This window comes from Lacerta agilis, chromosome 7 (genome assembly GCF_009819535.1).
Source record: "Lacerta agilis isolate rLacAgi1 chromosome 7, rLacAgi1.pri, whole genome shotgun sequence".
Lineage (NCBI taxonomy): Eukaryota > Metazoa > Chordata > Lepidosauria > Squamata > Lacertidae > Lacerta > Lacerta agilis.
This window is the reverse complement of record NC_046318.1, coordinates 2,121,016-2,134,140: the sequence shown is the minus strand read 5'-3', so window position 1 is coordinate 2,134,140 and position 13,125 is coordinate 2,121,016. Positions and strand designations below refer to the sequence as shown.

At 38.7% G+C, this 13,125-nt stretch overlaps 1 protein-coding gene across 3 annotated transcripts in view; it reads right to left on the bottom strand.

Moving 5' to 3' along the window:
* Positions 1-13,125, bottom strand: part of RALGAPA2 (Ral GTPase activating protein catalytic subunit alpha 2) — a 175,859-nt gene that overhangs the window by 126,018 nt on the left and 36,716 nt on the right. For 2 of the 3 annotated variants that reach the window (XM_033154121.1, XM_033154122.1), the window contains exons 8-13: positions 12,411-12,559; positions 9,991-10,102; positions 8,765-9,002; positions 7,977-8,141; positions 1,974-2,114; positions 315-482 (exon numbers count right to left, since the gene is read on the bottom strand). In XM_033154121.1, the coding sequence (XP_033010012.1) occupies positions 315-482; positions 1,974-2,114; positions 7,977-8,141; positions 8,765-9,002; positions 9,991-10,102; positions 12,411-12,559 (973 nt within the window). The remainder of the gene's footprint in view (positions 1-314; positions 483-1,973; positions 2,115-7,976; positions 8,142-8,764; positions 9,003-9,990; positions 10,103-12,410; positions 12,560-13,125) is intronic. The other variant, XM_033154123.1, reaches the window with a different exon arrangement.

Below are 13,125 nucleotides of genomic sequence, written 5' to 3'. Positions count from 1 at the left end.
ATGTATAAATAGACAGACAGACAGACAGACAGACAGGACTATACTAAAGCAGTTGATCAGTATTGTTGCAATGTAACAGACTAAAACTAATCTTCTTGCAAAGTTACCACTATAAGATATACTTTTATTACACAGCGAACATTGTGGTGAAAAATCACAGTTGTTGCCTTTTAAGAATTCTATTATACAACAGGCATAGTGACAAATTCATGGAGCTATGAGAACACAGCACTTGTCATTGTTACACAAAACATTTCAAACCAAAACAAGAACTAACTTCCTCACTGAGGCAGTTCTTAATACTTCTAAATTACCTTGGAAAACATCGGAATTACTTTGGTCTCTAATATCCGAGGTGCTACTACTTCGAGTTAATTGTTCTTGGTCTGAAAATGTGCCATTACATTCTGCTCCTGTTATATTTTCTGGTTGGCGATATTCAAGTCCTGTTCCATTTTCTGACTGTTGATATTCTTCAGCTTCTGTAGGTATTGGTACAAAACTATTTCAGTCATATGCCAATTACAAATGCCCATGCCTTTCGCATCAATAACGTGAGACATTCAAATCATTAATGCATTTGAACCTCATTATTAATTAGCAGAGAAAACAAAATAAAGTGTTAACTATTAGGACTGATCTAACATGAATTTGGGAATCCTAGCCACTAGTTCTCTGCTTGAAATTATGGGAAAGGGTGTGATTTCAAGGCTAGAAAGGGTATGAGGAAAAGAGTTAGCACATCTATTGTCATTCACATACTCAAATTCAATAGCCTGTGATCAAACCAAAATCTTTGTCAAATCTATATTAAAGAAGGGCCTGAATTACAAAACTGCTTGGCCACTTTGCCATCAACAAAGATGATTTAGGAAGTGCCATATATGCAGCAATTCCAACAACTCCATTTCAGCGGATTAGAAAGTCAGCTTAATGTTTAGGATTCTTACAAAGTAAAACATAACTCCACACAACTAACAACAAAAATTTGTCATGAAGACTTGAGCTACGGAAATGACTGTACATGAAGATGGAGGCACGTACAACAGCAAGAATGGGTGTATTTTAATTAAAATTGACCTAAAGAGGTCAAATATACAAGACTTCATGGTCATAGATTCTCACATTTATTAGAAGTCAAATTCTTAGGCTTGCTAAAATTGTGGAGACGGCAGAGTTCATTACACAGAAGAACTTCTTTGAATACCAGTTTTCCTTGGAAAGGGATGTGGGTGGCGCTGTGGTCTAAACCACAGAGCCTAGGGCTTGTTGATTGGAAGGTTGGTGGTTCGAATCCCCACGACGGGGTGAGCTCCCGTTGCTCGGTCCCTGCTCCTGCCAACCTAGCAGTTTGAAAGCACGCCCAAAAGTGCAAGTAGATAAATAGGTACCGCTCCAGCGGGAAGGTAAACGGCATTTCCGTGCGCTGCTCTGGTTTTGCCAGAAGCGGCTCAGTCATGCTGGCCACATGACCAGGAAAAACTGTCTGTGGACAAACGCCGGCTCCCTCGGCCTGTAAAGCGAGATGAGCGCCGCGACCCCAGAGTCGTCCGCGACTGGACTTAACTGCCAGGGGTCCTTTACCTCCACCTTTTTTCCTCTTGGAAAATCCACCCACACAGTCAATACACAAATGTCACTACATGAACATGAAGATCGGGGGAATGGTCAGTCATAATGCACATCTTAAAAGCAGAACTGGTGCAGTTGATATTGTTCAAGATTAGGCGAACCAGGAGGAATTTGAAAAGGGCTATGGGATTAACAAAGAATCCTGAGAACTTGAAAGCTGCACTACAGAATTTGGAATGTTAGGTGACAGATACTTGCATTTTGGGTAGAACTATGATGTTACACACTACTATTTTTGACCAAAATACAATAATATAAATATAGTTCATAATACTGTGTGTATGACACAGGTAAACATGAATACAGAACACTGAGAAAAGAAGCAGCTTTAAAAATCATACCTGAAAGTGTGTGAGAGTAAGAAGTGTAAGAGATACCAGGTAAGAAAGAGCTCACAGTATGAAGGAGTAGAGGTACACTTTTAGTGACTGGCAAAGCCTCACAGAGATGAGCGCAGTTGCTGATAGACTGACTTCGCTTAGCTTCCAGGGAGAAATAAAGTGACAAAAGTAAATTCAAAACAGTAATGCAATACTTCAATTAGAAGGATACTTTATTTAGCAGAATACTGTGAGGTGAGTGGGGCTGAGAGACTTCAGAGAAGCGTGACTAGCCCAAGGTCACCCAGCAGCTGCATGTGGAGGAGCGGAGACGCGAACCCGGTTCACCAGATTACGAGTCTACTACTCTTAACAACTATACCACACTGGCTCTCAGCAAGGGTACTGAGAAAATTCTTAAATGTGAATTCCCATGTACACATGGCATTAAATTTCTATCAATGTAAATTAACAATGCAAAAGGAATTCATTAAAATGTAATCCACAAAAGTGCACATTGTTTACTGAAGATGCTACTTAAAAAAAAAGTTTACTAAGCCTCTCACCAGAATGGATGCTAGAGCATATAAAAGTTATTTTCTGTAGTTGTTCTACAGTCTGAATTATTCTAGATTTTTTTTTAAGTTGGCTAATGGTTCACTTGCAAGAGGTATTATTTCTCTTTGGTGTGATTCATTTGTCTGTTGGTACTGTCAGAAGCAATATCCTGTGCCCACATGGTCAGTTACTCTTGAGCAAATGGGCTATACCATCACCCAATAATATGGATATCTGTAGGAAGATGACAGCAAATGCACACCAGTGGAGGGACAATAAATATGATGGAAGGGCAAAATGGATCTGTCTGTCTTATTGGAACTTCTAGTTTACTCTGTAGATTCTCTGTAAATAAATATATTTACTCAGAAAGTCTACTAGTTTAACCAAGATTTATAGCAAAGTAACTAACTTAAAAATTGAAACCTTAATTAAAATTTTCATTTTTGTCCATTATGTTTCAAAATAATTATATTCACAACAACAACAAAATTATTTTTTTCCAAATGGAAAGCAGTAATAGGAAAATTTTGTTCTCCATCTTTTGGAAGTAGGGTTTGTGCAGGTAGGAAGATTTGCATTTAGTATCTGAATGACAAGAAAAAATACAATAGTCAAAAACATTTCCTAAGGTGGAGATGCAACAACCTCTTAAATGTTTTGCCTATCATGCCCTTAGTAGAAGCGTAGGAAACTAGCCAGAAAAGGGTAGCAATATAATTTGATACAAGTTATATCAGAGCTTCCTTGAGAAATAGTTTAAGTAAAACAATTAAGATGGCTTAATTGAGCAGGCTAATCTACACACTCAATGCAGTGAGGCAAGCAAGGGTGTCCCAGCATTAGCCAATGTGGTTTTCTTCATAAGTTGTTGGGCTACAATTCCTATTAGCCCCAACCAGCATTGTCAATGAACAGGGATAATGGGAGTTGTAGTCCAACAACATCTGGAGGGCACTCCCTTGGATTGGATATCTCAGGGGTAGCCAGAGAGTGATGAGGAAACAGTGTTGAGTTGACAAGGAACCAGTAGAAAAGTGAGATGAGAGTGAAGGTTAAAGACATATTAATGAGGGGGGGATCTATCTGTACATCTTCAAAAGGAACCAGTGTAGATGTGTGCACATGCTAACAAAATTTTGAACACACTGCTAGAAGATCAGGAAAGTGATTTACCAGGAACTGGTACTAGCAAATCAGGACCAACTCTTCACCAAGTAAAAGAAACTGAAAAATGTTTGAAAACACAAAGAACATTCTCTTTCTCTCTCACTCCAATAACTAACATGCAAAAGAGTTTACAAGCTTGTTTCAATGCATGCAAACCTGACATCCACAGTGTAAGTCCTGAATCAAAAACTATGTCTTCTTCTGATTAATTCTGAACTGCAAAATAAACTTGAGTAATACTGTAATAGTATTTTTATTATTTACTGAGATAAAGAGAGGTATATTTCTTAAAAGAAGGCTCAGGATTATTATGTTTAATTGAACATCCAAAGGTTTCAGAATATTACAGGAATGCTTATATTCAAGCTTCTTCTCTAAAACTATGAATTTATTCCGTGTGTACATGCTAATACTAATGTCTACATACTCCTAAATCCATATGACAAAAACTTACTTTTGTATACTACAATTTTGATGGTTTCCAATTTCAACTTTTCAACTTTTATTTTAGCTTGGCAAAAGAAAGATTTATTTAGGTATGAGGTTTCATCAACTCACGGGTTGTTCTCCAAGAAGATATTTGTGACATTCTTTTTTTTAAAATGCAATGGGCAATTTTTAACTTTTAAAATATCATAAATACACCAAATAGCACAGCTGGTTCTGCTAAGTTTTTCATACTGCATGTTCTTAATGAAATTCAGGTTTGATAAGCAATTCAGTTCTGATAAATCTGATAAAGACTGAAAGAGCAAACCATTTACTGACTTCATTGTTGAGGACAGATGATAATCAGGGGCTGCAGGTGGTACTTTTAGGCTTGAATTCAGAGTAGCAATTGAAAAAGCTCCATCCATTTGTGGAAAGCCTGGCAATCCAGCAGAGGCTGCTACTCATGGAAGAGGGAAGAAAAACCATATATCCCCATTCATCCTTCTACCTACAGCCTCCTATGCCACCCCAACCCTTCTATTGGAGAGTTCTCCTACCCTCCATGAATTTAACATCAATAATCTCTCAGTGAATGAAATTTCACTCGTGAGATCTCTGGATCCAATCCTTAGTCATTAAACTACACTATGCCAGCTTTTAACACTATGCTATGAACAAGCATCATTAACATGGTGAGTTGTAGGTCATATGGCACTGTAATAATAAACAAAAGGTCACCAACCCTGTATCAGGATAAATAACATTCGTAGGTTTACATCAATGATGGCCAAACTTGGCCCTCCAGCTGTTTTGGGACTACAATTCCCATCATCCCTGACCACTGGTCCTGTTAACTAGGGGTGATGGGAGTTGTAGTCTCATAACAGCTGGAGGGCCAAGTTTGGCCATCACTGGTTTACATGAAGCTTCACCCATTGCATTTTATAGGAACATAGGAAGCTGCCGGAAGTGACGCCATTGGTCCATCTAGCTCAGTATTGCCTACATTTACTAGCAGTGGCTCTCCAGAATTTCAGACAGACATTTCTCCCAGCCCTACCCAGAGATGCCAAAGACTGAACCTTGAACCCTCTGCAAGTAAAGCATATGCTCTGCCACTGAGCCACAACCCTTTCTGCTATAGAAGGCAAGGGATGAGGAAGCTGTTGGGCTTCAACATGCATCAGCTGCAGCTATAAAAACCAATGTTCAGGCATGATGGGAGGTGCCTAATATCTGGCATGTCATCATCAGCTTTGCCTGCTTGCAAAAGCTTGATTGGTGCTGCCACCACAAACTGGACTATAGGCAAAGCTTTATATACATGGGGGTGATCAAATTAATTTTAGACACAAAAGTGTGAATTTCAAATTAGCCCATCTGCAGACAGACTACCCTTATTCTACCACCTTCTAATTTAAGAGCCTGTTGCACGATGAGCATTTTCTATCACGAGGTCCCACCTCCAACAGAAGCAATGTCCAGAAGTCTGGATGATTAAGAATGCATAGGTTATTGTTGGAATGGGAAACAAAGGATGAGTTGTTAAAGTCTGCTATGCAGTTTGAAAGCACAAAGTGCAAGTAGATAAATAGGTACCGCTCCGGCGGGAAGGTAAACGGCGTTTCCGTGCTCTGCTCTGGTTCGCCCAGAAGCAGCTTAGTCATGCTGGCCACATGACCCAGAAGCTGTACACTGGCTCCCTTGGCCAGTAAAGCAAGATGAGCGCTGCAACCCCAGAGTCGTCCGCGACTGGACCTAATGGTCAGGGGTTCCTTTACCTTTATACGTTAAAGGAGAACTTTATGAAGAGGATATATAGGTGGTACCTAACCCCGAGCAAAGTAGCAAAAATGTATAAATTGGAGCCAGGTACCTGTTGGAAATATAAGGAAGCTAAAGATTTCTGGGAGATGATATCTAATGAAAAGAAAAAAATGTTTAGTAAGACTTTTATAAAAAGACCAGAAACCTTACTCTTAGGAATCTTAGGAACAGATGTCCCCACTGATCAAATGAATTTATTCATTTACGCAATTAGAGCAGTCTGGATGGTATATGCTCAGAAATGAAAAAAGAGAACAACACCAACAAAGGAGGAATAGCAGAAGAAATTGATGGAATATGTAGAGTTAACAAATTTAACTAATGTAATAAGAGAACAACAAGAAGGAGATCTTAAGGAAGAGTGGAAAATGTTTGTAGAATACCTGAAGAATCATGGTAAATAAACTAAAACGTTAGCAGGACTAGAGTAAAAACAGTTTAAAGAAATAATGAAAAGGGAGAGAAAAAAATCTGAACTAAATAAACAATGCAGTACTATTGGGTAATCAAGAAGAACCATGGATGGGGGGGGGGGTGGAAGTTATTGATTATTGTATAGTTGTATTGGAGTGTAAAAAACATGTATTGGAAAATTATATAAAAAAGAAGATGATGTCTGGATGATTAAGGAACATGAAACCCCAACATGAAAAAGACCATTAGGTAAATGGGAATTCAGAGCACTTAAACAGATGACCTCAGGTGGGACCTGAGCTCCACCTCATGGTTGAAGCAAAATAGTCTTTTCTCTGCACATGTAACAGTGGCCTCAAGTAGGACATAGCATAGCTCACACATATAAGTCAGGAACCTACAGGAAAGAAGAAAAGGGCTTCCTAAGGTTTAGGGAATGTGTAATAGCACACACCTCCCAATAGCCACTTCCAAAGAAGCATATCTTATAATGCTTTACAAAGGTCCTGGGTCTACAAATTTCAAGCAAGGGAGCTTTCAGGGAAAATGTTGCCAATGTAGCTACTGCTCTAGTGGAATGAGCAAAAGCTTTTGTTGGTGGTGATAATTTAAGGCCAGTGTAAGTTAAATAAATTTAACCTTAAGCCACTCAGCCTAAGTAGATGTGGACACCCTCCAGCTCAGGGAGCTAGAAATCTACACCTTTGATTGCCAGGACACATCTAGTGACTGCTAGGAGTTTTCAGAAGTGTGGACAGAAAGAAGTCAGCTGCTACTGACTGTGGAAGAGAGACAATTCCAAGGGAGGGCTTATTTGAAGGATTACCCCATTCTTATGGAATAACACAAAGGTTCTTGTCCACTGAAAGGGCATTGAGCTTGGATATTATTCAAGCTGAGATTACAGCAACCAAAAACAGCACTTTGAAGGAAAGCAAGCAAAGAGGCGCAGACTTCAAGGCCCAAAATGCAGCTTCTGCCAGACTGATAGTACAGTGTGTAAATCCTAAGAGGGGAACCTGGGCTGAACATTAGGAGATTTTAAGATAGCTCCACAAAGAAAATGTTGAAGGAAAGGGTGAGAACTGAGAGGCACAGATGGGAAAATGAATAAAACAAAGCTACAAGCTTGAACCCACAATGTTGCAGAGGTAGGAAGCAACCGCTTCAGTGAAGACAAAATCAGAAACAGGGGGTTCCAAGAGAGGAAGCAACTTTCTATATTGTTTTGGTGACTGTTACATGCACAGAGAAAGAATGTTTAATTTCCCCCATTATCTCAACAGCAAAGGTCTAGTGCCTCACTCACACCCACCATGGTAGAGATAGCTGAACCAGAAAACACTCACATGGTTGTTAGCTCATGTACACTGTGCCAAATGGCAATTGGCTAAGGGTGGGGGAGTGGGCTGTCAAGACACCTAGAAGGCTCTGCGTCAAGGCCATGCAGGTACAGTCTCATATGTGCAACTCCATGGGGGGGGGAGTAATTACAAGGCAAGTCACATACTCAAACAACTCAGCATCAAATAGCAGAAACACATTCCAATTACTATGAACATAAAATCACCAACGTTTACATTTTTTATTGATGATGACGACATTAAATTGCCTGTGCCTAACCTGTTGCTCTCTGACGCACTGTATTCCTTGCTTTCTCAACTCCTGGTACTCCTGAGGTGGTAGCACTCCTAAACCTCATTGGTTCCACAACTTCAGGCTGATTTCTCCAGCTTAAAGAAAATGATCTTCCAACAGTAGTTCCCTTCTGAGGTTCCAAATTGCCACCTTTCAAATAATGGAATACAGAGGGAAAGTAACTCTACTGTGTTTTAAAATGAAAACAATTCAAAAGGAAAGATTCTAAATGAGCAAATTCATCTGGTTCATGAACATAACATCAGTTGGTGCATCTCAGATTGAAAAAGAGGAAAGAGGATGAATAAGGCTATTGGAAATTAACAAGGAGAATATATAGGAGATGCATTCATTGGGTCTTCTTCAGAAAAATTAGTATTCATTAAGAATTCTCAAAATATCAAACACATGGACAAGACATTCATTTGAATGTCGTCAAAAAGTAACACTTCAGCATGTTCATGCCCAAGTTCTTAAACAAAAAGCTACAAAGTGTGGTGGAAGAATAAAAATATATTAATCTCTTGTAGCACAAGAAGTGAGAGAAGCCACCTCTTCAGTTTCTTCAAACACTAGTGTTTTAGGAAAGCAATTATGACCATTCACTCTTTCCACAGTAAACATATATATATTTATAAATATTAAAGTAGTAAGCAGATGGTTGCACACTGGGGAGCCACAGACACATTCTTCTAATCATATTTGCTGTGACTGACAAGCTCTTACAGGTAAACACACACAACTGTTAGAATTTTAACTGAATCAAGGTTTACCTTTTCCTCGTTGTATTTTCTCTTTTTGCTCACTTAGCTTATCCAGTGGCAGATTGGTCATTTCAACGCCATACACTGTCCTTGCCAAAACAGATGTAAGAGAATCCATTATGTTAGTCCACTCAGTTATTAGTTCTTCCCAATCCGTAAGGGATGACAGCACACGTAGTAACTCATCCCAGAGCTCTCGAGATATGTAAACACTCAGATTAGCACGAACCCAAGCCACAATGAGTGTCTGTGTTGGGGAGACAAGAAAGGAGATTAGAGTGGTGAATGAGTTGACTTTTCATCTAGAATTTGACACTAGAAAAAAGGATGCATTTGCATGCAAAGGCAACCCCCCAACAGTCAAGGCAGCATCACTAATCCATGTTCTAGATTCCAAGGGAATACAAAAATGTTGCACTCAGAAGCAGTAACTTTTCCACAACCTAAAAGCTTTTGTTCCATTATCTATTTTTGCAGTCCGAAATGTTTCAAATGTAATATAGGATATTCATTGAATCCATTTGTTCATATTCTGACCAATAATTCCTAATTCTCCTTCTTAAGATACAAGACCTATTACCGTACTGTATTTGCAATTAAATTGCCAAAACTATTCAGAACAAAGGAAAGCACTCAGAAAGCCTTTGGAATTATTGAACCTAACTTAGCCATGCTAATTAATTTCAATAGATTTCAATATTTCAATATTTACATACCCTTTAAGCATTCCTGTACTTTATTTTCTAATTCCAATTTTTAGACAATTCTTGTTTTAATATAATGGAGTTATTAAGTTCAGTTCAACACTACTGCTCCCAGCCTATCATTTTCCTGAGGAACAGCATTACACTCTTTTTTTCTTACTAAAAATCTTTAACTCTCACACTGTTAGAGGCAGTTTTCACACACAGGAAAAGTTAAGCACTCTGTAATTACAATTACTTCAAGATGACACTCTAGGGCGTAAGTGGGATTTGCTCAGCTTTGGGTGGATCCAAACATAATGAAATCAAAGCATACGTAAAGTTGCAAAAAGATCAGCCTCAATCTTTGGGCAAATTCAGCTGTGAGAAATAGCTGTGAGAAAGAGCACGGATAGCTCAGCCCCAGACAGTATGGAAAAACTGGCCCATAAAGGAGCAACAGAAAGTAAAGTGGCAACAATATCAGAATCTATTCCTTTCAACAGCTAAAATGCTTTCTACCACATGTTCTTTACAAAGAATGGCCCATACCCGAAACAATAATCCTGCTAAACTTTGAGCAAATGTATCCTTTACTTGGTTCTCTTTTGATCTATTCATGACAACTGCTGTTATCTTAAGTAGTATCTGCAGCATTTGCTCCCTAAGACAAAATAGAAAAACCACATGTTTAGAAATAAATTCCATAATATTATTTTACATATGAAAAATACACAAAATATATTAACAAATATGATGCTCAGAATAATAACTATACTCCCTCAGAATAATTTTGGCACTGCCATTCTTCAGACAGGATGGTGTTCCAAAAAAGATAATTTGGGTTCTGTATAAGACATTTAAGTGTATGTAAACATCAGGTGAGACAAGCCCTACCTGGTGGATGAAGGTAAAGTCACTGCTCCAAATGGAATTTTCAAAAGAAAGGAGACACATAACTGAGAACAGTGACAGCCAACCAAAACCAAAACAATGAATGAGACTCTCTGTGGAATAAATAACAACAAAGAAAAGGAGAAAAGGCTCTGGTAATATGTAGTGTATGTAGAAAAACAACAAAGCCAGGCAGCTCAAGGCAAAATCCCATACTACAGGGTGTGGCCCTGAAGTCACCTGTTCACATGCACAGAAATCTTCTTTGCAAGAAAGAACCCAAATGGTCTTTTCTCTGTACATGTAATGGAGACCTCAGGTGGGACACAGCGGTGACCCATGTAAGGCAGAAAACTACAAACAACAACAACAATAACAACAAGAAGGAAAAGGCTGCCTAGTTATTGGGCAGGGTGGCCACTTTGTAGTGCTTGATCAAAAGTACTGGCTTTAGTCCAGGTGGAAGCTCTACAAATTTATTGCAATGCAGCATTCAGAGAAAATCCTGTCTGTAGCACTAGCTGAATGAGATTTTTTTTTTTTGTAGATGTTGGCAATGTACAGTGAGGGGGTGCCTCTTGGCTTCCCGCCCTGGGCAGCCAAGGGGCTAGAAACGCCCCTGGAAGTGCATAGGAACATGCAGACAGGCCTCTGCTGTCATGGTGGTTGCTAAGGGCAAGTCTCCTTTGAGCCTTCTGTTCTGAGACACGCAGAGCAGATCTAGTTGTTGGGGAAGGGGTGGGGACTCTGGCAAACTCACTTGGCCACTGCACAGATTCTAACACACCTGACACTTGCCTCTGTTCATTGCTACCTTGCTCCTGTTCTTCTTCACCCATTATTTCCAACTCCTTTCCTTTTCTTCTGGGGTGTGACCTGTCTCGAACCACCAGTCCAACACCTCATTCTCTTCCCCTTCCCATTCTCTGGAATGCTCTTGGGGTGGTGGTCTCTAACACTCCTCCTTCTCCTCCGGCCAGTCGCTGACATTACCTGTGTTGTGTTCTGATCCATGTATATGACACACTAGGTCTATGCCAATAAAGGAGACCGATTGATTGATAGACTGATACTGTAAAGCACCCTGTGATCCTTGGATAAAGTGCGGTATAGAATTGAAATAAATAATAATAATAATAATCAAAACAAAATAAAAAATAAATAAATAAATAAATAAATAAAGCAACCTTCCAGTAGCACCTTAGAGACCAACTAAGTTTGTTCTTGGTATGAGCTTTCGTGTGCATGCACACCAAGAACAAACTTAGTTGGTCTCTAAGGTGCTACTGGAAGGTTTCTTTATTTCTTTATTTCTTTATTTTATATTTTGTGTTGACTATGGCAGACCAACACAGCTACCTACCTGTAGTAGTAGTAGTAGTAGTAGTAGTAGTAGTAGCAGTAATAATAATAATAATCTGATGATTCTAAAGAGGCAGCGTATTTTGAAAATTCCATTTGGAGCAGCAATTTTGTCTTCAACCACTAGGTGAAGCACAAGTCCAAGGTGAGGACAATTTTACTTGCCCAGAGAAAGAGTTCCAATATCCTTGTGGTATCACAACCCGAACATAGGCAAATGGCGCTTTCCATGCATTTTTTAAGTATGCTTATTAGATATGAAGAATAATAAATCAACACAGTAAATAAGACACTCTGTATCCATGAAGAATTGCATTAAACCAGAAGTTTGAAACCTCCAGCCTATGGGCCAAATTTGGCCTGCCAAGTCTCCAATCAACAAATGTAGATTTGGAGATGACCATGCATGATCTTTCCTTTTTACAGTTAAAGATGGGGAAAAACAACAACCAAATGTCATGATTTCAAAACTTATTTCTATGTAGAAAATTTCAGACAGGGTTGTAAAAAAAGAAGGTACAGTATGTTTTATAAATTTACACATATGTTTTAAAAATCTGAAATATTCAACCTAGCAACAGAGTCCTATACTTGCCTACTCAGAAATAAGAGCCGTTAAGTTCAATGGGACTTGTTCCTACGCAGACTCAATGTTTTAGATCCTTTTTAGATATGTTGCGCATGTCACACATAGAGGAAATACATTAAAAACATACCATGTCTTTTTATTCATTGGAAGATCCATAATCATGCGCCTAAATATACTCAAAACTGCTCTGCATGCATCAACTTGCTCCTTCAGGAGTGCAGGTATTTCAGTACATGGTTCCAATAAAAATACGTTTGCAGAGTTTGTCAAGAATACCTTAATATTTTGAAGGAAGGAAAGAAGAAAGAAAGGGGATGGTGGGAAGAATAGCAATCAACAAATTTTATTCAGTTGTTCTAATGTTAAACTACACCCTGTTCAGAACACTTAACATGTATTTTCACAATCACAAGCACCTTTGCATTCCTTTTGTGGTAAAAGGCATACAGAGTTTGGTTCTCAAAACGTTTTGGGACCCCTCACCACCATTTTTGATCCTTGTGGGATATATGATTGCTGGTGAGCCACAAAACCTTTCTACATGTGGTATTTCTCTTCCTAGAAGAAATTCAGGAACTTTCTCTAAAAGACACTGGGGGTTCTAACACATTATTGTCTTGCTCCAAGATTATTAGAAATAATATCTGATATTAAACATAAGATAAACAAACAAACAAACAGTTGTCATCCCTTTTTCTTCCCCTTTGCCTCCCAATAAAATTATTTATTTTCTGAAATTTGTCTTTATTGATTTTAAAAGGCAATTCTCTAGAATTTCTCACTAAAATCTCCTCATGAGCTAGATTGCACAGTGGTTAAAGTGACATTTGTATTGTTAAAAC